The 26,278-nt window shown below is 38.1% G+C and overlaps 1 protein-coding gene across 12 annotated transcripts in view; it reads left to right on the forward strand.

Moving 5' to 3' along the window:
- Positions 1-26,278, forward strand: part of ASPH (aspartate beta-hydroxylase) — a 196,459-nt gene that overhangs the window by 20,118 nt on the left and 150,063 nt on the right. For 3 of the 12 annotated variants that reach the window (XM_019752429.2, XM_074318816.1, XM_019752425.2), the window contains exons 2-4: positions 12,941-13,090; positions 14,612-14,656; positions 16,107-16,175. In XM_019752429.2, the coding sequence (XP_019607988.2) occupies positions 12,941-13,090; positions 14,612-14,656; positions 16,107-16,175 (264 nt within the window). Of the gene's footprint in view, positions 1-7,193; positions 7,331-12,940; positions 13,091-14,611; positions 14,657-16,106; positions 16,176-20,788; positions 21,181-26,278 lie in introns of those variants that run through there. The other 9 variants (XM_074318811.1, XM_074318813.1, XM_074318817.1 and 6 more) reach the window with 6 other exon arrangements.

Consider the following 26,278-nt stretch of genomic DNA (forward strand, 5'->3'; position numbering starts at 1 on the left):
AAGAAAGGGAACGGCCTCCATCACCTCACAGGTCCCTGTCGGGGTCTCCTCTGCTGGTCACTAAGATCAGCTGGCCATGGTTGCCCACAAGTGTCAGGCACCCAGGCGCGGCCTCTCTGAGTCTTGGGGAGCCTGCTGAGGGCCGTCCCCAGGGCTTAGCACTCTGCCAGCCCTCCGCCCTCTCGTGCTCCTGGTGTCCCATGCCCACAGTCAGCCGTTTTCAGTGAGATGCTGGCAAGATGGCACAAACCCCGCTTCTCTGTGGCTGCCCATGTTGGTCCCTGGGAAGCTGACATCTTGCCATGAGTACATGCTGCGTGGTAGCTGGTGGCTTTTCTCTACATCCATCCCTCCCCAGTTCTCTCTGCTCCCGCTCAGGAGCATGGCTGACCTTTAGTCTTCAGTTCCTCCGGAGATTGGAGCTGATAAGGGCTGGTCCCAAAACCTCCTCAGTCACATTGTTGGATAATCCGGTGCCAAACCCTTCAAGCAACCAGTCATCCTATCAGGCAGGGTATTCTAGGGACCTTGAGGTCACCTCCAAGTAGGCAAGGACAAAACCCACACCTCTGTTTGAGTTAATTCTTCACTACGTAGGTTTCAGCTGCAGCCATCTTGCTTTTTACTGATTACTGTTATTTAGTTTCATCACTGTTATTTATTAATTAATTTATATTGGGGGCTACTCCCCAATATTGTGATGCATAATTCCATCAGCTCTTTTGGCCTGTATTTTCTAAGACACATATGTTTTGTAATTTACACCTCAATCTTCTGTATATTTTGTGCTAGTGCTTTTATATACCCTTCCCTCCTCATTTGCATTTACACTTTATTGTAAATGCTGACTTCTTTTGCCCTAGAAAGTGGAACCTGGTGGGGAAGGTTGGCTTTGGATCTCTTGATGTCTAACTGTATTAAGGTCAGAAAGCTGCAAATCGGTTGTGGCTGTACGTACTGGCTCTGTGACCTAGTCTCTTGCCAGGGAATTAATGAGTAGGGCTAGGCTTTTCTGTTATTGGGTCTAGCTTGGAAAAAAGAACTTTTTTGTTTGTTTGTTTGCTTTAACAACTTTTTGCCACCTCAGCATTTCTGAGTGGACACCATAACTCCCTTTTCTTTAGACGTTAGCCGCTCTCAGTTCCGCAGGAGACTGTCTCAATTTAAACAGCGTACTCATAACTGTTCCCCACACAGACAGATGATCGACTGGCCAAGAAGTGGCTTTTCTCTGACACTAAGTCTTCTCCTTTTACTGTATGCTGTGGAGGGAGAGCTCATTAAGTTTAAAGAACTAACTTGTTAGGCCTGGTATGACCATTTGTATCGTGTTTTAGCATTTTCCCAGAGGAGTTTTGGTGCATCACAAATTCATAAGGTCGGGCTGATGACTCGTGTTCTGGATACAGTTGTCCTCTTTTGCACTGAATCAGGAGTAATCCAGACACAGATGGAGGCTAGGGCAGTGGGTCCTCAGCGTGGGGTTCCACAGAATAACAAAGGTTCCCAAAAGTATCTGGAGGCTGAAAACGATAGGTGTTGCTAATATTACGTGTACTGATGAAAATGGAAATGACTTTCTCAGTTTTGTTTTACTAAATTAAATTCGAAAATTCATGGCAGCACCTGGTCTCTCCTGCAGCCATTTATGCCTTTTCTCTACAGGCTCAGTAACGAGAGCAGTGCGAGGTGTCTGGCTGCTGAGTCAGAGAGATGGGGCGGCAACAGCCTTCCCACCTGGGCAGTCTCACCTTGTCAGCCAAAATGGATGGGGGTGGGGGGACTTTGTCTGACATAAAGGAGTGAACAGTGGTTATCAGTGTGTGGGAACCACTGGGCTTCTGTCTTTCTATTTCTCTTAACTCTTTGTAGGTCTTTTCCTGTTGTGGATTAATTTTAGGATGATTAAATTCATGGAGATGAGGAAACTTGAAGTGACCTGACGTTCATTGAACTAAACTTTGTTCCCTTATTTCTGAAGTTTTAGCAGAAAGAGGTTTGATTACTCACATAATATCGAGGATTTGAGAAGGAATTTACTCACTTATTTAACAAATGTTGGTGGGATCCTACAAGGTACAAGACAAATGTGCAGTAATAGAGAAGGCAGATTCGGTCCCTGGCTTTCTGAAACTTGCATTCTGGAGGTAGAAAGAGATTAAGAACTAATCCCAGTGGAACAAAGCTATGAAGAGGTACAGGCTGCTACCAGGGCGCACCAGAGGCTGCTCTGGGAAAGGCCTCCTTGTAGCCCTGGGGTTTCAGCAGAGGAGCAGGCCTGGCTACTCTGCGGGGGACCTGCTAGCGCTGCGCGGGCTTCCGAGGAAGAGGGGTGGTCTGTGCAGACATCCCGGAACAGGAAAGCATGGTGAGCTTTTCTGTATCTGGCAGAGGCACAGCTGGGGGGAAGGACCCACAGCTGAGGATGGAGTGGTAGGCTGGGGCCGTGTCAAGTACAGTCTCCTAGGCCACATTGAAGGTTTTTATTTTATCCTGAGAATACTGTGACAGTCACCTAGGAGGTGATGGTAACTCAGGTTTGGATGACGACAGTAGGGAGGCAGAAATACGGGTGATTTGAGACAGAGCTTCCCACATGTTCATGTCATGGCGCACACAAATGCTTTTTAGACCATCCCACTGGGGAAATGAGTAGACAGTGATAGGACGACCCGAGCGCTAAGGGGAATTTGTATTTTGGCGCCGGGATAACCCATTTGCAACAGCTGGTGGAGAAACTCTGATTTGAGAGGTGGGTGTTTCGGCACAGAGGAAGAATGTGAAGTCAAGGATTTTGGCTTCAGTAGCTGGCCTGATGGAAATGCTTCCAAGATTTAGGACACTGGAGAGAAGAGGGGAAGGACCGTGGGTCCGTTTGTGTCCACTAACTTTGGGGTTTCCTGAAGTCATTCAAATGGGGCATTGAGTAGACAGATATGTGGGTTTGGAGCTCACAGGAGAGAACGTTTTAAGCAATACACAAGGTAAGTGAAGTCAGTCAAAGAAATGGCCTAGGACCAAGGCTTATGGAATTTCCACATTTAAAAATCAATTGAAAAAAAAAATCAATTGGAGGAGAATGAACTATTAATAGTAAAGGAGGTTGAGACTTAGTCCAGAAAGCTGAAGACATACCTCGTGATTCTGAACTAATGAAAGTGAACAGGAGAGAATGTTTATGAGGAGGGGGAATTCTTCTGAGAGGGCAAGTAAGATGAGAACTGAAATTTTCCCTTGGGTTTAATGACATGGAAGTCATCAATGTGACATTAAAACTACTACACTGGAGCCATATGCAGAAGCCAGATTGCAGCCTATGGGTTGTAAGGAGTGAATGGGTGGTTAGCAAATGAAAGCAGTGAAATCACAGCTTTGTCGAGAGTTTTATCTGTGATGGGAAGGAGAAAGACAAAGCAGGGGCTAGCCGTGGGGTTGAGGGAAGATGCAGTAAAGGCAGAGGCTGGTGATACAGGAGAGTGAAAAGACGAAAAGTGTAAGGTAGCAGAGGAGGGGAGGTGGGTGGAGGAATTAGGAGGAGCCCAGAGTGAGCGAGTGCCCATGAATCTAGGCTGGGGTGGTTGGCAGTGCACGGTCAAAACGCTGCTGATGGTTCTGTTTTCCTCTGTGAAGTAAGAAGCGATGACAGTTTTTGAGTATGAGAAGATAAAATCATTTAGAGGCAAAGAAATTCAAAATAGTCATTGTGAAGAATAGGAAAGGGAGTTTTCTAGATGTGTGGTAGGATTGACAGGTGGTCCTGAGAGCTGGTTGTGGTGGCTCCACTGTGGCCTGTGCCTGATTTCCACGGGGTGTGCCCAGCTGCCCTTGCTGTTCATTCAGGGGGGCAGTTCTGGCAGACTGATGCAATGAAAGGGTAGAAGAGCAAAGGCATTAGCAGTCAGGGAGTGACGTAAGTGTCGAACTGCAGACTCTTAAGAGGAACTGTGGGGTCTTACGGTGGCTATACGAGCATTTAGAGGTAGTGTTCCCTCACTGAGGGTGGTGTGAAATTAAGTAAGTTTTACTCAGTGTCTTCAGCGTTGCCTTTTGTTATTTCTGTAATGCTGGCTATTTAATATTAGGTTTAGATTGGTGAAACTGGCTCACGTTTGCTTTGGAGACTGTATGTAGATGAAAAGCTTTTTGTTTTAAAGAACTGTAGTTTTGTCATCTCATGATATCCTGCAGTCATGAGACCCAAACAGGATGAGCTTTCTTAGCAAGGTTGCAGAATCTGTTAGGATGGTTGTACCACGAGAGCTACAGAGACATTTCAAGAAGAATGAAGATCCGATTAGGAAGGTGGATTAGGTGGGGCTTATGGTGAGATCAGTAGTAAGAATGGAAGAATGTGTGTTGGATACAGAATGGAGGGGAACAAGGTCACTGGGGATGAAATGAAGGAAAGAGCACCTGTCATGTTGGCCACACAGACACTGAAATCACGTGGTTATGGCTGGAATCCAGGTGAAGTCTTCACTGAGGGGAGGGGACCTGGGCTGTGCGTGACAGTGATGAGGCAGGCTGGAGGGTGGTGTGATTGGATGGTGTGGACCTGAGAGGAATGGATTATTGGGTTTTTTTCCTTCTTTTTTTTAGGTGGCAAGGAAATGCTGGCCTGGAAATTGGTAAAAGCAAGAGCTGCTTTCTCCTCCTGCAGACCGAGAATTAGGGATGGCCAGTGCAGTAGTGCAGTGATTCTCTTTATGTGGTTCCTAGACCAGCCGCACCAGGTCTCCCGGGAACTTATTACTAATGCAGATTCTCAGGCCCCGCTCCAGACCTACAGATATCAGAAGCTCTAGGGGTGCCCCAGGAATCTGTGTTTTGACAAGCCCTCCGGGTGACTGACGTGCCCCACAGTGAGAGAACCACTGCTGTCAATGGCAGCTGATTGGGTGAGGGGAGACAAGTATTCAGTGCAGACCCACCAGAGGCCTCATAGGTTTTCATCTAGTAGGTTTTGGAGGAAGGTAGAACCCAGGATCAGGGGACACAGGTTGGGCTGATAATAATAATAGTCTGAGTACATTAGAAGTTTGGTCTTCGCTTGGACCTAGAGGCTGTTATTAGTCCCATACAAGGAATAGTTGGCGTAATATTATTGATACTTTAGTTGCCTTTGCTAGGGTTTTAAAAACATGATTTGCTCTATGCAAATGACATTTATTTTTAAACTTGATAAACATTTGCCATCATAAAAATGACATTACAAGAGATAGTTACTTCAAATTCAGAATTTCCATTTCCTTTAAGAAATGTTGTGATAGAGTCAATGTTATTTCAGACGCATGCTAACCACCCTGTCTAGAATAACAGGTACGCTATATGCCACTACTGTGCAACTGAGAAGACATCTTATTGAAATAACTGTAAAACTGTTGCGAAAGAGTCAGGCAGTTACCTACAGGACGTGTGGGTGTGTGTGAAGAAGATTGGTTGAGCAGGATTAATGGGAGCTGTGTGGAAAAAGCCTCCGGGGTGAGGTGTGCCCACATCTAATAGCTGTGATTCTTGTCTCAGGTCCGCGTCTGGCCACAGATCTGTAGTTCAGATTGCAGCTGGCCCTGCACAGGCTGTAAGGGGAGACGAGAAACACTAGCAGCTCTGCCAGTCCTGGAGGCAAGCGAGGCTCGTGAAAAGAGCTGTGAGTTGGAGACGAGGTAGCTTGTGCACTAGTCCTGACCAAGTCGATACAAATGTGTGGCATGGGTGACTTCAACACATATTTGCAGGCCTAGTTTGTGCCAAGACATATCTTACAGGCAAGGAAACAGAAGTTTGATGACTTCCCCCGAATCAGAGGCCCAGAAGTTTGATGACTTCCCCCGAATCAGAGTTAGTGAAGAAGCGGGGAATTGAATCCAGGTGTCTTATGTGTGAAACGTAAGGCCCACCATTTGAGTGTAGTGGCTCAGTTTCCAGGGTTGCCAAGAAAGGGCTCTTGTCACTCTCACTCTCTCCGAAAACAAAACAAAAGGAAGCTTCTGAAATATTTGTCTAATAAATTTGTATGATGTTGGGTCATCTGAAACCTCTGTCAACAAATGATTGGTGATCTTTCAGCATTTTAGCAGGCACGAACTTCTGGTGGGAGAGATGGTTGAGGAAGGGAGTGATGGAGTGGCTCTTGGGCAGAGGACACCTAAGACACCCGTCAGTTTTGTGTAGGTCGCCCTGATGCCTTGTTCACTCTGACACAGTTCTGGCCAACTACCGTAGCTTGCTGAAACTTCTTCAGAACGTTTAAATGTTTAATTTGCGTGTGAAACCTTCAATTTTACTGGGAAAAAAAATGAAGGGCTCACAAACAACTTTGCTGCCTTGCTCTATTTGTATGAAACCAGTTTAGTATAGTAATCAGAGTGCTGATGCATCCTGTGAACTGCTGGTCTTAAATCCGGGAACAAATGGTCCTGAGATTGGGTTGGTTTTATTTCCCAGAAGGCAGTACTTGGAGATGGGGTTGGAGGGAAGTACAGCAAAATCAGATGCAGTTGTCAGTCTCTTTCTAGTTCCTTCTCTGAGACAGTCAGTTCTTTCTTTCCCTGTCCCCTGTCTCCCAGTCTTCCTGCCATTTTCACCCTCTTCCTTCATTTCCCCTCCTTTCCCCTCCCTCCATGCTTCTTTCCCAGCTCTTTCTCCTTCCTTATCTAGTGAAACACTTTTCTATTGTTGCTTTACTTTTATGTTGGATGAATTAGACTTGGAAATGGTAATGCCTGTGAATCATAATTCTAGAACATTAATTAATTTCTTAGCATTTAGGGCTCTGTTTCATTCAAACAAACTAAGTAATGGGCTTTTCATGTAGGCATTTGATTAGATTCTGAAGGGCCAAATCAAGCTGTTTCTGGGCTTGGGGCCACATTTTATAGCAAGACTTGTTTCAATTTTGAAGGATTTGGTGCTTAGGCTAAAGCCATTAAAGACGATTCCAAAACACCAAACTGGGTGCACCATTTGTTCTGTTTCGTTTTTGTAGCACGCTTGGTGTGTTTTTTTTAGGATTTGGAGCAGGGAGATCGGACTCACTGAGAAAGGATTCCCATAAGTGGGAGAAGGGCTGTCGGATTGCTAGGAGCGCATTTCAGCTCGAGCGATTAGCAGTATTTGGCCATGGGGAAGAGGCCTCTAAAAATAACTGGTGAGCGCAGTTTGCAGTCAGTTCCAATTTCAGTTCTCGAGGCCTTGCCTGTGGAGCTGTTGGCCAGCCTAGAGCTTCAGTAGGGGAAGGGCACGTGGCGTGTCCGATACCTGCTGAGGGAGCTTTGATTTTTTCTCTTCAATATATATTACTCATGGATTGAAGAAATCAAAATGGCTGAAGGTAAACGGATATTTTTATTGTTTGGGTCAAAAGTGCTTGTGGAGCCTCCTGACAGTTTTTAGTCTTATTTTCAGTTGTGTGCTGTTAAAATATTTTTGGCTGAGTGCTCTGACTTCATCTTACACATTTTCTATTTTGAACTTCTTGATCTAACGACTTCACAGTAGTTTAATTTTTCACAGAATAATTTTTCTGTTTTTAATCTGAATATGTTTTGGTGTCTTAGAATATTTTTAGTAGATTGTACTATCAGAAACTACATTTTACAAACTTTAGAAAAATGTAGAAGCAGTCTTTCTTAATTTTATAAGTTAATTACAGTGAATTTTAAGAATTGTGTATATTCACTCATATAAAATTATAGGAAATTTAAGGGATGTATGTGTCCTATCTTGTTGGCCCACATGTAGTTGGCTCAAACAGAGACTTAGCATATTTGGAAACTGACCTGATTTTTGTGAAGCAGAAGATAAATGCAAAAAAAAGACACTAGGATTTTATCTTGTTTTTAAAAATTGTGTCATTAACCTTCAAGTGTTCTTTAATGATGTGTTGAATTTACATTTTTGTATGTATTTGTTTTTGCTTTACTTTGTTAGTTAAGATTGTCTTCCCATTTGGTTGAAAGCAAGCTACATTGGCTCATTCTGTTGAAAACTTGTATTTTTTTAAATATGCGTATTAAGGCTGCTTCCAACTCTCCAATGCCTAACCGGCCCCTGGAAGGCTTCTATTATTAGTATAGAGAATATGAGTATCGCTACTTTGAACACTAATTTGGATAAATGGTTAGAATGGGTCACTTGACTATTCTAATAAAGTACCTCGTGCAGCCATGAAGAAGAATATGGGATATATATCTGACGCTTAATAATTTTAGAAGACATTTTTCTCTTCTCCATGGATCACATAACCTACATAAGTGAGATAAAATCAGCTGTTACTTCTGACCCAGTCTTAACAGTTCTTGTTTCCCAAGGGGTGACATTTTTTAACGTGGAAAAATAATCATGTCGATGAGTTGCTTGACAGTTTTTGTTTTTTTTAAACTTTAAAGATGTAGAATTTATGTATAAATATGAAATCACCAGCATAATGCTACTAAAACTCATAAATGGTTGATTTGTAATTCAGTTAATAGTCCAGATAAGTATGTGATTATTGTTCAGGTACTGGGGTACATCTTCTATGTTTCCTTTCCTCAACCAAATAAAATTACCGGTGTACCTAGCCCAGTCCCCATTTCAGAGAGAGACATATGCCATTGCTCAGCTTGGTAATTTTCTGTCTTTGGTAGTATGTGAGAATATTTTCTTATTTGGAGGTCATGTACTTTTGAAGGGTCAACATGGAAACAAGTGAATCACATAATTCTTGACATGTTCTTAACCCCCCATTAAAAAATCTTTTTGGCTGATCCCTGAGACTATAGGTCGAATATGGAGCCAGAAAATGAAATGAAGACTCTTACATTTATTCTTATCTTACAAAAGGGACAACTACTAGATGTTTTTCCAGAATACCTTTGGAACAAAGTACTGGTGTCAGGTTTGCTTAGGGGGTTTTAAACCCTCTTGAAGGGTTTCTATTACTATCCTTTTTTTCAGTTCAGTTGGGCGGAAATTGATCTGCCTTTTGGGACCAGGCACACAATATTTACAAATTGACATATCAAGAGTGTATTATTTGATGTCAATTAAAAAGGCCCCCTTAAAAAATGTCTTAGGAATGATTCCTTTCTATAATTTACTGTTTTGTTCCTTTATGGAATTAATAAATATTAACAGTGATAAGATTAATAATACTAGACTACCACCTCAGTTTGACATTATAAATATTACTAATAATTTCATATTCTAACAACCCTTTTATTACACTTACCTTTTAAAGTGATAAATCTGTTTAGTTAAAAAGATGCATTGAGTGAAAGCTCTAAGATTTATTACACATTTGTTGCATTCTTAAACAGTTTAAAATAATGTTTTAATGAAAGAATCAATATGAAGGTCATTGTTACCTTCTACTGAAGATTATTTTCAGACTGTTCCGGGTTTGCCTATGAGCATCCATCATAAATGGCCTCCTGCCACTATTCCTTCAAGTTCTGTGTCTATTCTTGCTGCTGTATCCGTGCCTTTTATAGGCCTTCCCTCCCGTGTTGTGTTTACTCATTTGGGCTGGCTTGGCTTTAAAGTCTACTCTTTAGTTTTATACAGTGATTTCAGACACTTGACTGAAGTTGTTAGAATTGTGTCTCAAATAAACATAAAAAGATTTGAGGTAAAGGTGTGGTCTTCGCTGTGTTTCCCTGCGTCCCCCCTCTGCCAGTCAGTGCCTTCTCTCTGTTTAGGTGTACAATTCATAGAACTGTTCTTAAAGAAAAACCTTTTCCCATTTTTACTTATATTTGGTGTTGCAGGTCAAAAACCCTTAGATGAGTATTACTGAATCAACTTGTATAAATGACAGTTTCCTTTTGAGAATCTGAGAAATTTTCCTCCTTCATTTCTGCCTCAAGAAAGAGACAGAAATGGACAAAGAATTAAACTTTGAAATAAAATTATTTTTATTAGCTATTTTATTATACACTTATTTTAAATAGTATCTTCTTTTTATTTTTGAGGGTGCTGTCTTTATTTTTTTAAGTTTTATTTATTAAAATTTTTTAAATTCAAGTATAGTAGACATACAGTACTATATGAGTTTCCATAGTGTAACATGCTTATTCAACATCTATATGCCTTACGAAGTGATCACAATAAATCTAGTAACCATCTGTCACCACAGAAGTAATTACAATACCATTGACTGTATTACCTGTGCTGTATCACATCCTTGTGACTGTATTTATTTTATAACCGGAACTTTGCACGTCTCAATCCCCTTCCCCCTTTGCCCATCCCTCTACTCCCTCCCCTTTGTAAATAGCATCGTCTTGAGAGTGTTTTATTTAGGTACACATTTTGAAAGCTTAATTATCGAGTAAAAATTGTATCATGTTTGATACATATGCTGAATAACTATGTTAAATGAATGAATAAAAGGACAAACTGTATTTATTTAACCTTATTATTTTCTAGTTAATTAGGAAAAATACAAGACACTGGTGTCAATTACAAAATGTCCAAGAGGAGATAAGACAAGAACCCAGTTTTCCTGCGCTGTTAGCATTCATTTTAAATAGAAAATATAAATTTGATTCTTAGAGGAAATAAGTAGTCAAGGGAGGAACATTCTTAGTCATTAACTATTATAGTTCCATATTTGGAAGTAAATTGATATTCCTGTAGGCATTGTTCTTATTATAATAAGTATTCTGCACAAAAGGGTATGTATGAATATATCATATGTTATGTAGAAGGAAGGGTTTTATAAATACTCTTAAAAAACTCTTCATATATATCGATGTTTAATAAATTAAACACACAACACTGCTATTAAATCTTTGTTGCTCCCCTGCCCCACAGAAGCTACCCACTTTTTTCTTTTTTTAAAATTTTAGTGGCACTTTATAGTTCTTCTTGTAATTTCTATGCTTAAGACATAAAAATATCAAAAATCATCATCCCCACCCAACCAACACTGCAGAAATGTTCACCCAGTCTCCCCCTCCCATGGCTGTGTTCACATAATGAAACAGTGAAGCCTGTTTTAAGTGGATTTAATATACAACATTGTGATCTTGTTCCAGCAAGTGATTTTTAAAATGTATAAATTAGGTTTTATGTTGCCAGCTCTTAGGAGACTTTTAATAGATCATGTTAGAAACAAATTAGATGGCCATATGTTACTTGGTAAGTATACTTTTGTGAATTCACCATTTCATTATATATAAATCTGGCCCTTTGGATGGGTCTGTTAATATGTAAAAAAACATTAGAAAAGGAAATTGACTTTCTTTAAGAATGAAATTTGTCTTATTTGGCTGTCATAATTTTATATACTTAAATACACATAAATAGGTAGAGATGTGTGTGTTTGACTGTGGATATACATATACATACACACACTCTCTCAGGTTGATTTAGTTTTTATGGCCTCTTTTGAGAAGTTGATCTAGTGGTGTTTTAAAAAAACGTGTATATCTTTTTAACAAAAAGAATTTCATTTTATTTTTTCACCCAGAATAGTTGGCAATATATTCTTGACTTGAGCCAGTGGAAAACTACTACCAGTATTTTGTAATTAGAGCTAGATTTAGCAGTCAGAAAGCAGGTTCTAGATTAGAGCCCGTGAGGTTTTGGAAATCACGTAATTTGACCTCCCCATGTGGATCACGGTCCCCAGGACCATGGAAGCCAGGTCTGTTCCTAGCTCTGCCTCAGTTGTACTGGTGACTTTGAGCGAATCATTTCATCTTTTCTCCATAAAACATGATTATTCCTGTTCTTACCCCTAGTGGTTCTCAACTAGGCACTGTCCTTGTGGGGGACACTTGGAAATGTTTGGGGTGTTTTTGTCATAATTAGTGGGTGCTACTTACCTTTGGGACCAGCGGAAACCAGAGATGCCAGCTGCCATGTGAGGAACAGTCACACAGGCCGAAGAATTATCCTGTATAAACACCCAGAAATGCCCTCTTGAGAGACACTGACAAAAGAATCACGTGCAGCCATGCACGTGGAAACACCTTGAAAGCAATGACGTGCTCAACAATTAGGAGGGTTTCTACCTGCTTGATAAACTTTTCCCTTTTTCAAAGGGCATTTGGGGATATGACATATCCTGTTAATGTAATTATTAATATTCACATGATATTTATTCCTTTTTAAGAGAAACTTGAATGCTATAGTCTTTCCTTTTAAGGATAGTGTTGACCATTTTCTATTAATACCACTTGACTTTCATCATTTTTGTTTGTTTTTGGCTGTAATAAGAATATTTCTGGAAGAATATAAGGGATATTAAACCTGTCAGACATGATACATGACACTTTTGGTGGACAATAGTTTACCAAGCTGTTTCCTGCTTTGAGACCAATTGTGAATGAGCCTTTTCCTGTTTCCATAGGTCCAGTGGAACCCATAGAGGAGGAAGACTGAATTGTTGTACTGTTTGCTTCTCTTCTTCCCTGACTCTGTTTCCTATAAAGTTTCCTTCCTTCTTCTGTCCCTCTTTGGCTAAGAACATGGAGCGGCTTGGGGAGGGGAGGGATTTTCTGTGACAGTTCACAGAGTTTTTAAGGTTCTACAGAAACTAAATAGGACGGAGAAAAGGATTTGGCTGCATTTCTCTCTGATTTCATTGACTTGATATGCTCTGAACTTTGAAGGAGGGGATGTTTAGGTAGTTTGGATAAAGAACTTGGAAGGAATATAGTGTTATATCAACCTTTAGTTATAAAAATATACTTAGCCCATCAATAGTTTATTTCTTTCATTACTTGGAAGTTAGGGTTTTTTAACATGTGTTGAGTCTAAACAGAATCTCTTTCATTTTCTGGAATCTTTATTTTGTGTAACACGTTTTGAGAATTTAAGGGAAAACTGTTTTTGAAATGATTTACCATTATGAGTACTATTAAATTACTGGAGAAATAATTCAGCGAAAACGGGTGTTTGGTGAAGTGTTTTCTTTTGTAATGACGTTGTACATTTTATTTTTAAACAGACACAAAGCATGGAGGACACAAGAATGGGAGGAAAGGAGGACTTCCTGGCAGTTCTTTCTTCACGTGGTTTATGGTCATTGCGTTGCTGGGAGTCTGGACATCAGTAGCTGTTGTCTGGTTTGATCTTGTTGATTATGAGGAAGTTTTAGGTAAGAATTTTGCTATCATTTCTTATGTGAATATATGAGAGCATAAATGATATCCCTTAGTAATCTTAAAGGTATATCAGCATCTTTCTGGTACTGTTAATTTCTGTCACCTTTCGGTGGTTCCCAGTAGAGTGGGAAAAAGGGCTGTGTAATCAGAGTTTCTTTGGAGTAGTGGCTTTTCAGCTTCTTTGGACAGTAGACTTTATATTGTATGTATACCACACAGAAAAGGTTTATCAAACAGCACTTACTCTCACTACATGCAATACTCTATAATTTCTGTGCTATTTGTTACACTATGAATTTTTAAAATATTGGTTATGAGCCACTGAGTTCATTTAAGGACCATTAATGGATAATAAACATAGAATTCGTAAGACATTGTCTTAGAGAGCATTTCAAAGCACACCCCTCTGTGTCCTGTTGGAATTGGTGTGTGTGTGTGTGTGTGTGTGTGTGTGTGTGTGTGTGTGTAGGAACCGTCTGTGTGATGGTCTGAGGAAGTTGCTGTGTTATTTCTGATATCTGTCTTCCTTTCTCCTTATGTTTCCTTTTCTCTCCCCATAATCACTGCGATTTTTCATGATTTTTTTGCATTAATGATCCTTTCCCATTTTAGAATCGTACTCCTTTTTTTAAACCTCACCAAGTCCTTTTTTTAAAAAATTGAGATAAGATTTACATAACATAAAATTCAATAATGTAAAATTTTGAAAAGCAACAGTTCACTGATTTTTAATACATTCATCATTTTGTGTTATCATTATCTACTTCCAGAATATTTCCATAACTCCTTCCCGCAAAACTCTCAATTCTCTACTCCTTCCCTCTTCTGGCAAACACTAATACACTGTGTCTGTGTATTTGCTTATTTTGGACATTTCATATAAATGCAATCATACAGTGTGTGGTGTTCTGTGTCTGCCTTTTTGCACTTAGCATACTGTTTTCAAAGTTCAATACTTCATTTTATGGTTGAATAATATTCCATCGTATGGCTGGATACACCTCATTTGCTTATCCATTCATCAGTGATGGACATATGGATTGTTTCCATTTTTGGGCTATTGTGAACAAATGGTCTTCCTCTTTAATAACTCAGTGAAAGATGTGGACCCTGTCACTGAAAAAAAAATGCACACTTCTCTAGATGTACAGTGTTGTATAGAAAATCCCCTCCCTTCTGTAGACTCTCCTGTACTTCTCCTTTACTTGTTAGATTACGTCCATCTTTCTGGGGGGAGGGGGCGAAAGGCAAAGAATAACACAACATGCTTACATGTAATCTACGTTTCATTGAAGCTTCTTATTTTTAACACTTAAAGGGAAGTCTCTCTGGATAAATTGATAGACTAACAGAGGAAGAATTTTAGTGTAGAGACAAACTTCTGAGTAGATCTGTGCTTTCATTAGCTTACAGTGATATGTTGCTAGGGAAAGTCCATTAAACAAAAGAAGAGATTTCAAGTATTTGTACATTTAAGCACAAGTAACAATTTTCGTGTTTTTACATGCATGCAGCCAAAGCAAAGGACTTCCGTTATAACTTATCAGAGGTACTTCAAGGTAGGCTATTGGAGATGCATTGTAAGTCTCCTGTGTTAGTCTCTAAAATGTCATCTTTATATTCTACTAAGTTAGTTATCACCTGCATTAGAAACTGTAAGTGGCAGGACCAGTTTCTCGTGTTAGTTTGTCAGAAAGGATAGTTTTGTTTTTTGTTTTTGTGTTTCTAATGCTGTTTGAGCTCTGTGCTATATATATATAGCCTCCGCCTGCAGATCAGTGCTTTTCATTTTCTTAGCAACGGAAAATGAAATTATTATTATTAGTATTCATTATTAGTATCATTTATAATGTGTGTGTGCTTGCTAAACCAGCCTTCTTTATAGTTTACTATTTTCCTAAGTAAGACGAGGGCTCTAGGAGGGTAAAGATGGGTCATAACTACTCTGCTCCAAAGTTCTGCCTGCTCTTATGCAGTGTTTTAATTTACTTTTTATTAAAGAAATGGTAAGAATGCTGCCAACTGATTTTTTAGTACTAATGCTGTATTTGTGAATATTGTTTAAAATATTGCTGTGCATTATTATGTCTCTTTGCAGCCATTGTCCAATGATGAATTATAAATCATGCTGCTTTTAAGATGGTTTTTAGGGAATTGAACATATATGACTTGAGATGCTAGACATAACAGTGCTCCTACATGATAAAGCTTTATTAAAACCTTCAAATACGTGTTTACTCTTCTCGATGAGGAAAGGCTCTGGTAGTGCTGTCTTCTCAGGTTAGCTGTTTTAAGCCGTTTTGTTCTTAGTAGTAAGTAGATGGCTAGTGCTAATTAAGTTTCTAAGTAGGATAACCATAAGTTTTCCTTTGTAATTTCAGGAAGCCAGTTTTACATACTTTATTTCCAGAAGTCTTTTTTAAAAGGCTGATTCCTGATGTTTCAGTTGTAAATCATTATTGTAAAATATAAAATTAATTGTCCTCTTATTTTTAGTATTTATACTGGATGTTAATTATTTATATTTAGTCATTCTTTAAGACTAAAGAAAGTGGTCTTAAAGAAAGTGGTGTGTGTTCCTTTTCTTTTGAATATCGATGGCGGAACTTTCATACTTTAGAAACATTACATTTCATGTGACTATTGGCAGTGGATCAATATTATTTCTTATGTATGTTGAAAATCTTACCTAAAATCATTTTAGCAGTAAAATAAAAGGAAATGGTCTGAAATGATTAAATCAAGGTATTGTTAAACCTTTAAGGAAAATATGATCTCAGCTATATTTCTTAGATTTGTTAGGTGAATGTTTCCTGAATCGCTAAGTGAATTGCCCATCATTTTTAGGTAAGATATTTATTTAGCACTGCTTTTCAGGATTAAAAGAGCAAAGCATTGTATGGATTGGTAACACTTAGGGCTGATATACAGGACTGCAATGAGTGGTAACACCTTACTAAATTTGTTTCCCCTTTTGTTCCCATATCCATCATTTCTCCCCTCTTGTAGGAAAACTAGGCGTCTATGATGCTGATGGTGATGGAGATTTTGATGTGGATGATGCCAAAGTTTTATTAGGCAAGTAGACATTTTGTTTTTTGTTAGTGTTGGTGAAATGCTGGAAATAAAAGAACATTTTTGCCTTGATCATATCTATGTCAACGGTATATATTTTATAGAAGATATTTTCTCACTTAAATCATATTATTTCATCCTTGTTGAGATGTTAAATAGCTTAGTTATTTCTCCACGGACTCACATTTCAGTTTATTTTTATAAGTGGATAACTTATACAACTCTTGCACATACACTTTGAATAAGTACGACTATAATAATTTCGTATGTATTTTCAGGTTTAAAGCACTTCATGTTCTGAACTTAACAATTGAACATATACATAATGTGCTAGTCTGTATTCGGATATGTTAATTATAACATTCTTTAGCATCATTTGACATAATCCACGTCCATTTGAAAATGTAATTTCTATAAGACTTACAAAAATTCATATTGAAATAAAATAGTGGTAGCAAACATCTTAAAATGTGCTCTGCATATTTTACAGGTAACATTAAAATATGAACTAATAGTCTTTGGCTGGGTTTCTTTGTCTTGGAAGCATTGAGCCCTTCTCTTTCTGTCACCAGAATTACCTGTCTTTATCATTCTAATAAGTACATATGTGATATTCCCTCATTTGTTTTAAAATGCTGTCTTACTAGAAAGGAAGGTGCTGGTTTTAATATGCAAGTTTTTGTAATCTGGCCTCTGTGAGATACGTATTTCTGCTTGTTAAACAGCATCATTTCCTTTGCTTTAGTCTATAACATAATGTGTATTAAAACTTTTCACACTGAAGTCTTTAGAAAAATCATGACTATAGCATGGCATTATACACTACAATAAGCTTAGTAAAATAATGCCACAAAGCAATTCTTCCTAAACACATAATTTTGTGTATATTTTATGGACATGGAAAAATGGGGGGATTCCACATCTGTCACCAATGAAACTGTTATTGGTAGATTTATCTTCACCTCCCCATAAATATGAAAAAAGGGTTTAGTTATGATTAAATGTAATGTAGCTTATTAATTTTAGTTTATGTTTTATTATTGCTCAGGGGGAATAATGTTTGCTACTTTACAGTAGAAACTTAACTATCTATGAAATTTCTTTTCCTGTCTTAACCTTAATGGAATTTTCTATATAATTTTGTATTACATATCTCAATTTGAGTTTATATAAATATAGTAAATCCTCAGAAGACTGTAATCCTAAGCATGCAAAATAAATAAAATTATATGGAATTTAGCATATCAGAATGATACCAATTTGCTTGCCAAAAATGGTTTTCTTACTTTATTATATTACTTTACTTTAAATGATGGATTCTGAATAGTGAAGCTTTTTAATTTTAAAAATAACTTCATGTGGGCCGAGGTTCCTCATTTTTAGAAATAATGTTCTCATCTACTGTATATTATTGGTCTTTTTAGCTTTAAATCAGCTATTTGGTCTGTCAGGTGGGAAGTGTCAACTATTAAAATTAAAATGTGTTATTTTTTTTCTATGAAACACACTGATTTCTATAACAGATTTACATTAAAAACTTCATTTTTAGTGTTATAGTTAGATTTCAAGAGTTTATTCCCCTTAAGGTTTTTAAGCAAACATTAAGAGGTTAATTATTGTATCTCACAACATTGCCATTTGCAGGTAGACACATATGGGATGGACAAATCATAATTTGTTCTTTTTAGAAGAATTACCTGTTCAGAAGTGGAACCGAATTTGGTGAATCTTGGTTAATTTTGGTAGTCTGACTGTTAAGTGCACAGAGGCTAAGATAAGAGAAACTATTTTGCAGTGTATATGTACTAATTCACAGTTGGCTTGTGGCTTCAGTAAAGATGAAACAAAGCAGAGGTGAGCTATCAGGCTCACTTACGTCCTCTGACCTGTGACGTTTGACGTCTCCACGTGAAATACAACCTTGACTGGACTTGAATTTTATGACTGAAGTTCTTTTCTAGTTTTTGAGGTCGTTGTCATTTAGTTGTGCCTCTATTACTGGCAGGTAGTTGCAAAGAAAGAACCTGGTGAAGTTCTTGGGGTACAGAGACAGTAATTGGCTCTGTGTGTTCAGGGAGAAGTTATAAGGGGAGTAAATTCAGTGAGCATACACCCTGGGTGCATTCTCACTGGAGAGGCAGCTCACCGGCAAGGGTTTTGGATTAAGGTAGAGGGTGTCCAAAGGGATGGGTGAAAGTAGGGATGGGAGATTAGGGGAGAGCTCGGTGTGGCGGGCGTCATAATAGTTGAGATTGTTGAACTTGCATAATTTGGCATTTTTTTCATAGATATTTCTGTTTTCTTAAATCTGCATATATCTAAATTTTATCTATTTGAGGAAATGTACACATTCATGTTTACATTTCTTTCACATTTTAAGGTTGGTTTTTCTTGTGAAATACAAAGAAAGAATGAAATATGTGAGAGTAAATCAAGATCAATAGCCATCATCAATTTTATTTTTTCGTTGTTCTGGCCATGGCCCGTACGATATACTTTGAAAATATTCTAACCCTGTTCTGATTTACATAGCTTCCTACTTTTGTGGCCAAATTATTTAAAATAAAGTATGTTTGATTTTGGTTTGGGTTTTTGAAAACTATGTTGCTTGAAAATGTATTCTTTGCAAACTTATTTCCCAAATAAAATTGATAGAAAAAGGATCCAAGGACTAACTGGTGAGAGTAACATCTTCTTAGATGTTACATCTTAAATAAGAGCAGCAGCACTTAAGGATTACATGATGGCCCTATTTCCTGTGACTACTACCTAGCTGGCACCATCGGAGGTGTGGCTGGAGAACAAAAGGGAGCCAGGCAACAATTCCGAGAGCCTTGGCAAACGTTTGTAGACTGGAGGATGCATGAGTGAGCTGAAGGGAGGAGAGGACTGGGTCTTGCCTGGTCCAAGGCGATCACAGCCTGCTCTTTGGTTTGGGCCACTTCTTAGAGGTTAAGGAATTATACACCCAGAATATTTTCTTTTTCTCCTTGGATAAAGAACATTTTTATCTTAAGAATCATAGGAAGGTTGTGTAATTGGGTAAATAGTTTTATTTAAATACTTTTGCATACTTGCTACACACTTCAACATGTCACACCGAAGGGTGGTCAAGTTTCATATTTTATATCCAATACTTGGAAGTTCTTATATTGGAAAATGGAGAGAAATAAAAATGTTTGTTGTAAATATACAGCTATAGTGTATTAAGGCAAGAAGAAGAAACAATGTTATTCCTGCAGAAACTTGGGTGGGAATACAGATCTCTGTTCATAGCAATTGCCAACTGTTACATTTAGTGAAAAAACACTCTGCGTTTGTCAAAAAATAATTTAAGGGCCCAACTGCAATTTGTCCCTTTCCCCCAAATACATGAAGAATGGCATTCTTCCGTGGACTAAAAGTGGGGAAAATCCACTATAATCCTTGATATTAATACTCATTGTCTTATTATTATCCTTGACCTGTCAATCTTGATTGTGGTACTCATGCTGTGTGGAGAAATTCTGTGTTGTCAGAGCCTGAAATACTAAATTAGGTGGTTATAATTTTACCTCTAAAATCACGGATGTTCGTATTTCTTCCAGCCAGAACCCTCCACCCTGGTTTGTTTTTTCCTTCTCCTCGGAATTATGGGCCTTGCTGTATAGAGCTTGGTATTAATGATGAATGTTGATATTTACTGGAGCCAAGCGACCTTTCCTACCCAATACCAGTTCTTTACAGAAAAGAAAATAGATGATAAAAGCAATATTACTTTGTTTTGGGACCACGACTTACAAACAGTAGGAGTCAAGTGTCTTTGCAGGAGAAGTTAATTTCATGGACTGATGTGGGAGAGAATTTTGCAATGTTCTTACTGCAAGTGATTGTCTAAAGGCCTTGATCACATTTCATATTGGTAGGCAGAGTGAACTATTATTAACAACTGACTCTTATTCTTGGCCAAAATTACAGGACCATGAGTCAGTAGCCAGAGCATTATAAAGGTAACATATTTGATAGTGTTAAAATTTAAGTTAATTACCTGAGTTATATAATGTGAGTGCATTTATACCCATTTATGGAGGCTATGAACGGTAATACTGCTATTCATGTTAATTCAGAGTTTCCTAAGTTAACTCCAGGTGCTAAGGGGAAAAATTTGAGGAAATTAACCTTTCTATTTTCAGTGAATATTTATGGATATATGTGCATGTTTGTATAATCAACTCTCGATAATATCTGGTTCTTAAATGAGCCAATCTGGAGGTTGTTTGAAGTATCTATCTTTTTACTCTCGTCTATTATATTATTCACTCTTCCCATTGACAATAGTCAGTCGATTTTGGCTGATGCGATTTTGTATTTTTCAGCTTTAGATTCTCTGAGAGAAAAGCAAACCTGGGTAGGGGCTGGTAGGAATTGTGAGGATTGGTTAAACTGTGTCTTTCCTTTATTACATATAATTGAGAGTTGATTGTAAGGTGTGCATCTTAATGGATTCCTTTATTTTCCAAAATACCTTCTGTAAACCTGTGTGCGTATCCGTTTTGAGATCACTCTTCCTCAGCTTCTTTTTTCCACCTAACTGCTTTCCTTATTTTCTCTTTCTCTCTTCCTCTATTCTTATGTAGGCCTGACCAAAGATGGCAGTAATGAAAATATTGATTCTCTTGAGGAAGTCCTTAATATTTTAGCCGAGGAAAGTTCAGATTGGTTTTATGGTTTCCTCTCGTTTCTCTATGATATAATGACTCCTTTTGAAATGCTAGAAGAAGAAGAAGACGAAAGTGAAACCACAGATGGTGTTGATGGTACGTCACAGAATGAAGGGGTTCAGGGAAAGACTTGTGTCATTTTGGATTTACATAACCAGTAACTTTGATTCAGGGACTGAAGTCACTGGCTTATGAAAACCCGAAGCCGTCTCCTTTTTCTTTCTTCCCTTTGCTCACCCAGGGCTTAACGTGCAGTGGGGCCGCTGCGATCGAACAATACAAGGCAACCATGTGGTCTTTCCCCCAGTACAGCTCCTAGCTAGTCCCTTCCTTGGCTTCCCCATTTGCAGTGAAGACACTGGCACTCCTCATTCTCGTAGCTGTCTGCAAAGTACATTGAGAAGGGTGTTTTTGGTGGTATAATTGGTTTCTGTATTGTTTTGTTTCAGCTTATGTATTCACTGAACTAAATTTAGAAACTTAACAGCAAATTGTTTTGTGATTAACCCTTGATGCTTGTCTTTCTAACACATTATTAATTAAGATGATTATAATGGACTTGATTATCAAAATATTTCTAGCATGATTCATAAAGTAAATGCTCTGTTGATCTTTAACATAACTCATGTTTAAAATGATGGTTCTTTAAAAAACTGATTTTTTTATTGTAATTTGTCTAGGTTAACTGATTTGTCAGATAGGTTAATACCAGTTTCAATGTAAAATTCTGTATTAATGGTGCTTTTAAAATAATTTGAAAATAACCCCATGTTTTTGCCTTAGCATAGTTAAATTACTGTATTCAGATAGTAGTATATCTGAATATTTCTGTCTATGAAAGCAAAATTTATTTTTAATGTCATTTCCAAATATACACCCAGAGAAAATAATTTGTATTTTTTTTCAAGTAGACATATTACACAAGAAGGAAAATGTGAATATGTATCTTCAATAATGTTGTACATATTAAAATTATCCATCCCAAGTAAGTCTTTTTCCATTTTTTTTCCTGTATTACCGCATTAATTCACTATCAATTTTGGCTTAGGTATAATACACTTTTTAGATTTGTAAGTTTATTAAAGTGGTCATTCTTTTTAGGAGAATACATTTTTGCCATTAGAACACCTTAAAAACATTTTCAAGTCAATTCATTTAAAAGTAGTTTGCTTCAATAATATCAAAACCAATTATATTAGCCATATATGATACACATTTCTTAAAATGAGAGTTCATCTGTTTCTTCCCTCCAACAAAGCTCTTAAATAGCTTGAAAGTGATAAGACATAAGACCTTTGTTTTCTGTTAGGGAGTGGTATTTCATGTGTTTAAATCTCTGACCTCCTATGAAACTTAGCTTTGGTTCTTCATAGGGCTTAAAATTATTAATAGAAAATGTTTGCATTTATTAATATTTTATCTATAATAATTTCTACTTTTCAAATATTCATTCCTTATTTTTTCATATTTAATGAATTTGCTTTCTGTAAGTAGATTTTTCGCCCATTTTTTCAGAGGGAACCATGACAAATTTAGTTTCTTGGTAGAAACCATTACACCAGCTTCCACCTCTACTCATCATTTACATGAGTCAGGGAGAACTGTCCAATTTGGTCATCTTATTCTTTTTAAGGCATTATTTTAACTTCCTTTTGGAAGTAGATATGGATGTTGTACATTGGACAGTGATCTTCTCAAGCTTAAATGGCTATTAAAACTCTAGTTTGTCTTTCCCTAGTTACTCAGGGAATATGTTTTATTCTGTTAATGTTTCTGGCAGTCAAAAGCTTTTCATTTTGGAATGTTAGTATTCTGGAACAAATGAGTATGGTTTAATAATATTTTTTTCTGAAAGTTTATGCAGTTTTTGCCCATACTTGTGTCTTCCACTTTGAATTTGAAATTCAAAATGCTGTGAAATATCAGAGTTCATTAGGTTTAAATTCAAAAGTATTCTTAGGCCTCCCTCTCGATGAAATTCACTTAGCCAGATGTCTGAGATGTATTTTTTTAAGCAGTCTTATTTCTTAATGCTTCATTGCTACTAACTGTAAAAAGTGTTTGATCTGTTTATGAGAAGTAAATAATTAAGTATGTGTGTTAAAAATGTTTGGAATCATTAATTTCTTATCAGGCTTTTTTTTTGTCATTATACTAACACGTTTTATGTACAGAAATTAATTATGCTTTATTTTTGTAAGTGAAAAATAAGGGTGTGAGATCATAATTTGCCGTTTATGTAGTATACCTCTAATCGTCCCTTTGGAAAAACCTCAGAAGTAGGTAAAAGCCTACTAAAAGTAGCTAATGAACCCCCGACTTCTGTGACTTCCTTCAACTTGTGCCTACGGCTTGTTTCGGTGAGAAAATCAAGTTGTTTGCAAAACTGGTATAGAGTATTTTGGAGCTGATCGAAATAACTTCACTTAAATTTTATTTGTTATATATGTTATAATTCTTAATTTTCCAAGAATTTATTGTATAGTTTTCAGTTGCATAATATATTTTCCTAGCTTAAACTGAGGAACGTACTTCCAAAGGCAAAGTTGTGCATGTTTGAATATTTATAGTTGGCAGAATTCTGTGCTGTACTGTGTGTACTCTGCTCTTCCCCTTGTGAATACCCACAGGAACCCTGCATAACATGCTCTGTATCAGATGCGGTGTTGTCCCCTCAGAGCCGCCTTTACTTTTTCAGACACACTGCCATTTGTCCAACTGAAAAGGCACTGGGTTTTCTGGAGTTCGGTGCAAAGACAAGGAAGTGGCACGCTGGGCACTTAACTTGGTGCCCTTGAGCTTCTTTCAGCCCTGATTTTCCCTGGGACGTGAGTGGCGGGGTCAAGTCAGGTGGAGAAGCGTCTTCTAGGTGCTGATCTTATTAAGTTCCTGACCTTAGCTGCAGTTTGCTGCCCGTGGGACTTGTGCAAGTGAGTTGGGCTTAGTGGGGTGCTGGGTGACCCCACCTTTTCATCTTGTACTCCATTCTTTATTCTGAAAGTTTCCTCTCTGTCTTACAGAGCTGTATCCAAACATGTAAGAAAAACTTTTTTCTGCTTGGCTTCTGGTTTGTTTTTTCTTTATCGTTAATGAGATTGAACAAAATGTTTCCTTGTCTATCCCAGTGTTTATAATTTTGGAAGATGATCCAAAGCAGATATAGGCATAGACCATTATTTTTAACTTGTCCAGTTGGCAGTTACACCTTTTGGGCATTGATGTTCAGTGACCCTTTCTCAGGAAGGTTCTGGTCTACAAAACAAGTAAGACGTTTTCTGCGGTTTGGTCTGTGGCGTTTTCTTTGATTGCAGTATCTATTTGGAGCACTTTAATGAAATTCAGTGACAGACTTTATCGTCCCGTTGATTGCTGGGACAGTACGCCGAATTCTCTGCCTCAGTTATTTGCTGAGATAACCATGTCATACATAGGACTAGGTATTAACTGCGAACTCCTTGGCATTAAGAACCAGGTCTCATGCTTCATCTGCATCTCTCTTCAAAGCTGAGCCCAACAGATGATACTTATTAAGTATATGCTGGGGTTAGTTGGGATGCGTGAGAACCTCGGGAGTTGCCCATTGCATAATGAAACACGCCAGTGTTTTTGTTTTTAAACCAGCTTAAGTAAGTGAGAAAAATTATCGGACATATTTTTTTGAAGTGTATAAAGGTTAAGTGACCTATGCTAAGAGAGGTCTTCACCCGGTCTTTTCCATGTCTCACTTGTACTTGAGTCGGCCTTTTGATTTGAAGTCTCCACCTCTGGATGTAATCCCTCTTTAATCTTTAGTGTTTAGGTTCTGTCATATTCTATCCTCCCTTCCCTGCTTATCATACAGGGTTGGAAGGCTTATAGCTTCCTATTTATAAAAATGCCTGTGATAATATATTTATACCATCTATGTAAAAATAAAAAGGAACTTGGTGTAGTGTCCAAAAATGCGTTTTGCCAAAACGAGACATACATTCTAGAGTGATAGCCTACCGAGTTCCCAGGTCCTTTACTTAGGTATTTGGGCCTCTCTCTGCTATCTGTAGTCAATGCTGGAATAAATTATGATGTTTCAGTATGGGAAGGACAAAGATGAGAAACTGAGGCTCAAATTAAGTCACGAGTCTCACCAGGGACCATGGGAGTGACTGAAATGACCGAGTGTGAAGTGATACCCTGCCTCCCAATTCTGTGGCAATTCTCTGGAACTCTGTAGTAGCTACTTGTGTTTCTATCACAGAACCAGTCTGCTAACGTTGTGTCTATTGCACGTGGGGGAACCGCAGCTCCAACCATTCGCGTAAGGATTGAGCATTTTAATGTCATACAGAACACTTCATTTTGAAAATGTGTGTAGGATAGTGGCTCTGAAGCAGTTGCCAAAATGACATTAATTGCCTTTTGGCCACTCGTTCATGTTCTAAGGTAAGAATACTAGACCTGCTGTTTTCAGATTTCTGTCAGCAGGGTCATTAATGATAAGCACCTTAGAAACCATCAGAATAAACATACAGTGCAAAACGGAAGTGACCAACGTGGTGGTGATTTATTTTTTGCCATTCTCTTTGACTGTAACTACATCCTACTGCTTCATTGACAACTGCCTTCAATTGGAATGTACTCTATCAATAAAAACAACTTTTATCCAAGTGGATTGCAGAATTCTAAGATGCTTCCTTTTCAGGCTCTAATTGATATAATTTTCTCCACACCATTTGGACACTATTTTTAAGGAGTTGTTGTATTATCATGAATTTTATTGTTTGATGGAATTGTTCCCTTTTTTCTCCTCCTAGGCATTGGCTATGGTAGTAAAGAGAAAAAAAAAAGAAAAATAGGGCACACGTATTGAGTTTTGACACCGTAGAGACATCAACCATAATTACAAATGGTAAGAAATTAATTCTGTCTAGAATTAGGACTTACATAAAAGCAAAGTCTTACATACGTGCCTGTGCTTTTTTCTGGGGCCACTTCTCTAATGTCCCCAAAATTGTATTTTTCCCCCTTCGACATGCTATCGTCAGTCCTGGATCACCACTGACCCCTTCTCCGTGGGGCTTCACACTGTTTTTGGAAAAGATCTAACTTTACCTGAATGAAAGTCTGTGAGGTGCTCACTGCTCTGTGAGAGTTATTCTCTTCAGTAGGTATTTGAAACCTTTTACACACTCGTCCATCTTCCTTCCTCTGTAGAGGTGGTTTTGCTTTCCGCTTTACCAAGATCGCCCCTCTGGCTTGGGTTGCATTGCCTCCGTCTCTACACGGTGCAGCAGTTCTTTACTCTTGGAATTGTTTTGAATCACTGTTTCCTCTCTCATTGGTCATTTGTTTTCACATGTGGCATCTTCTGGTTTCCAAAGCTAACCCTTCTCCTTGTGTCTGTGCCTCCGCTTTGTGGTCTCATCATGT

The sequence above is a fragment of the Rhinolophus sinicus genome, linkage group LG14, assembly GCF_036562045.2.
Source record: "Rhinolophus sinicus isolate RSC01 linkage group LG14, ASM3656204v1, whole genome shotgun sequence".
In the NCBI taxonomy this organism is placed as follows: domain Eukaryota; kingdom Metazoa; phylum Chordata; class Mammalia; order Chiroptera; family Rhinolophidae; genus Rhinolophus; species Rhinolophus sinicus.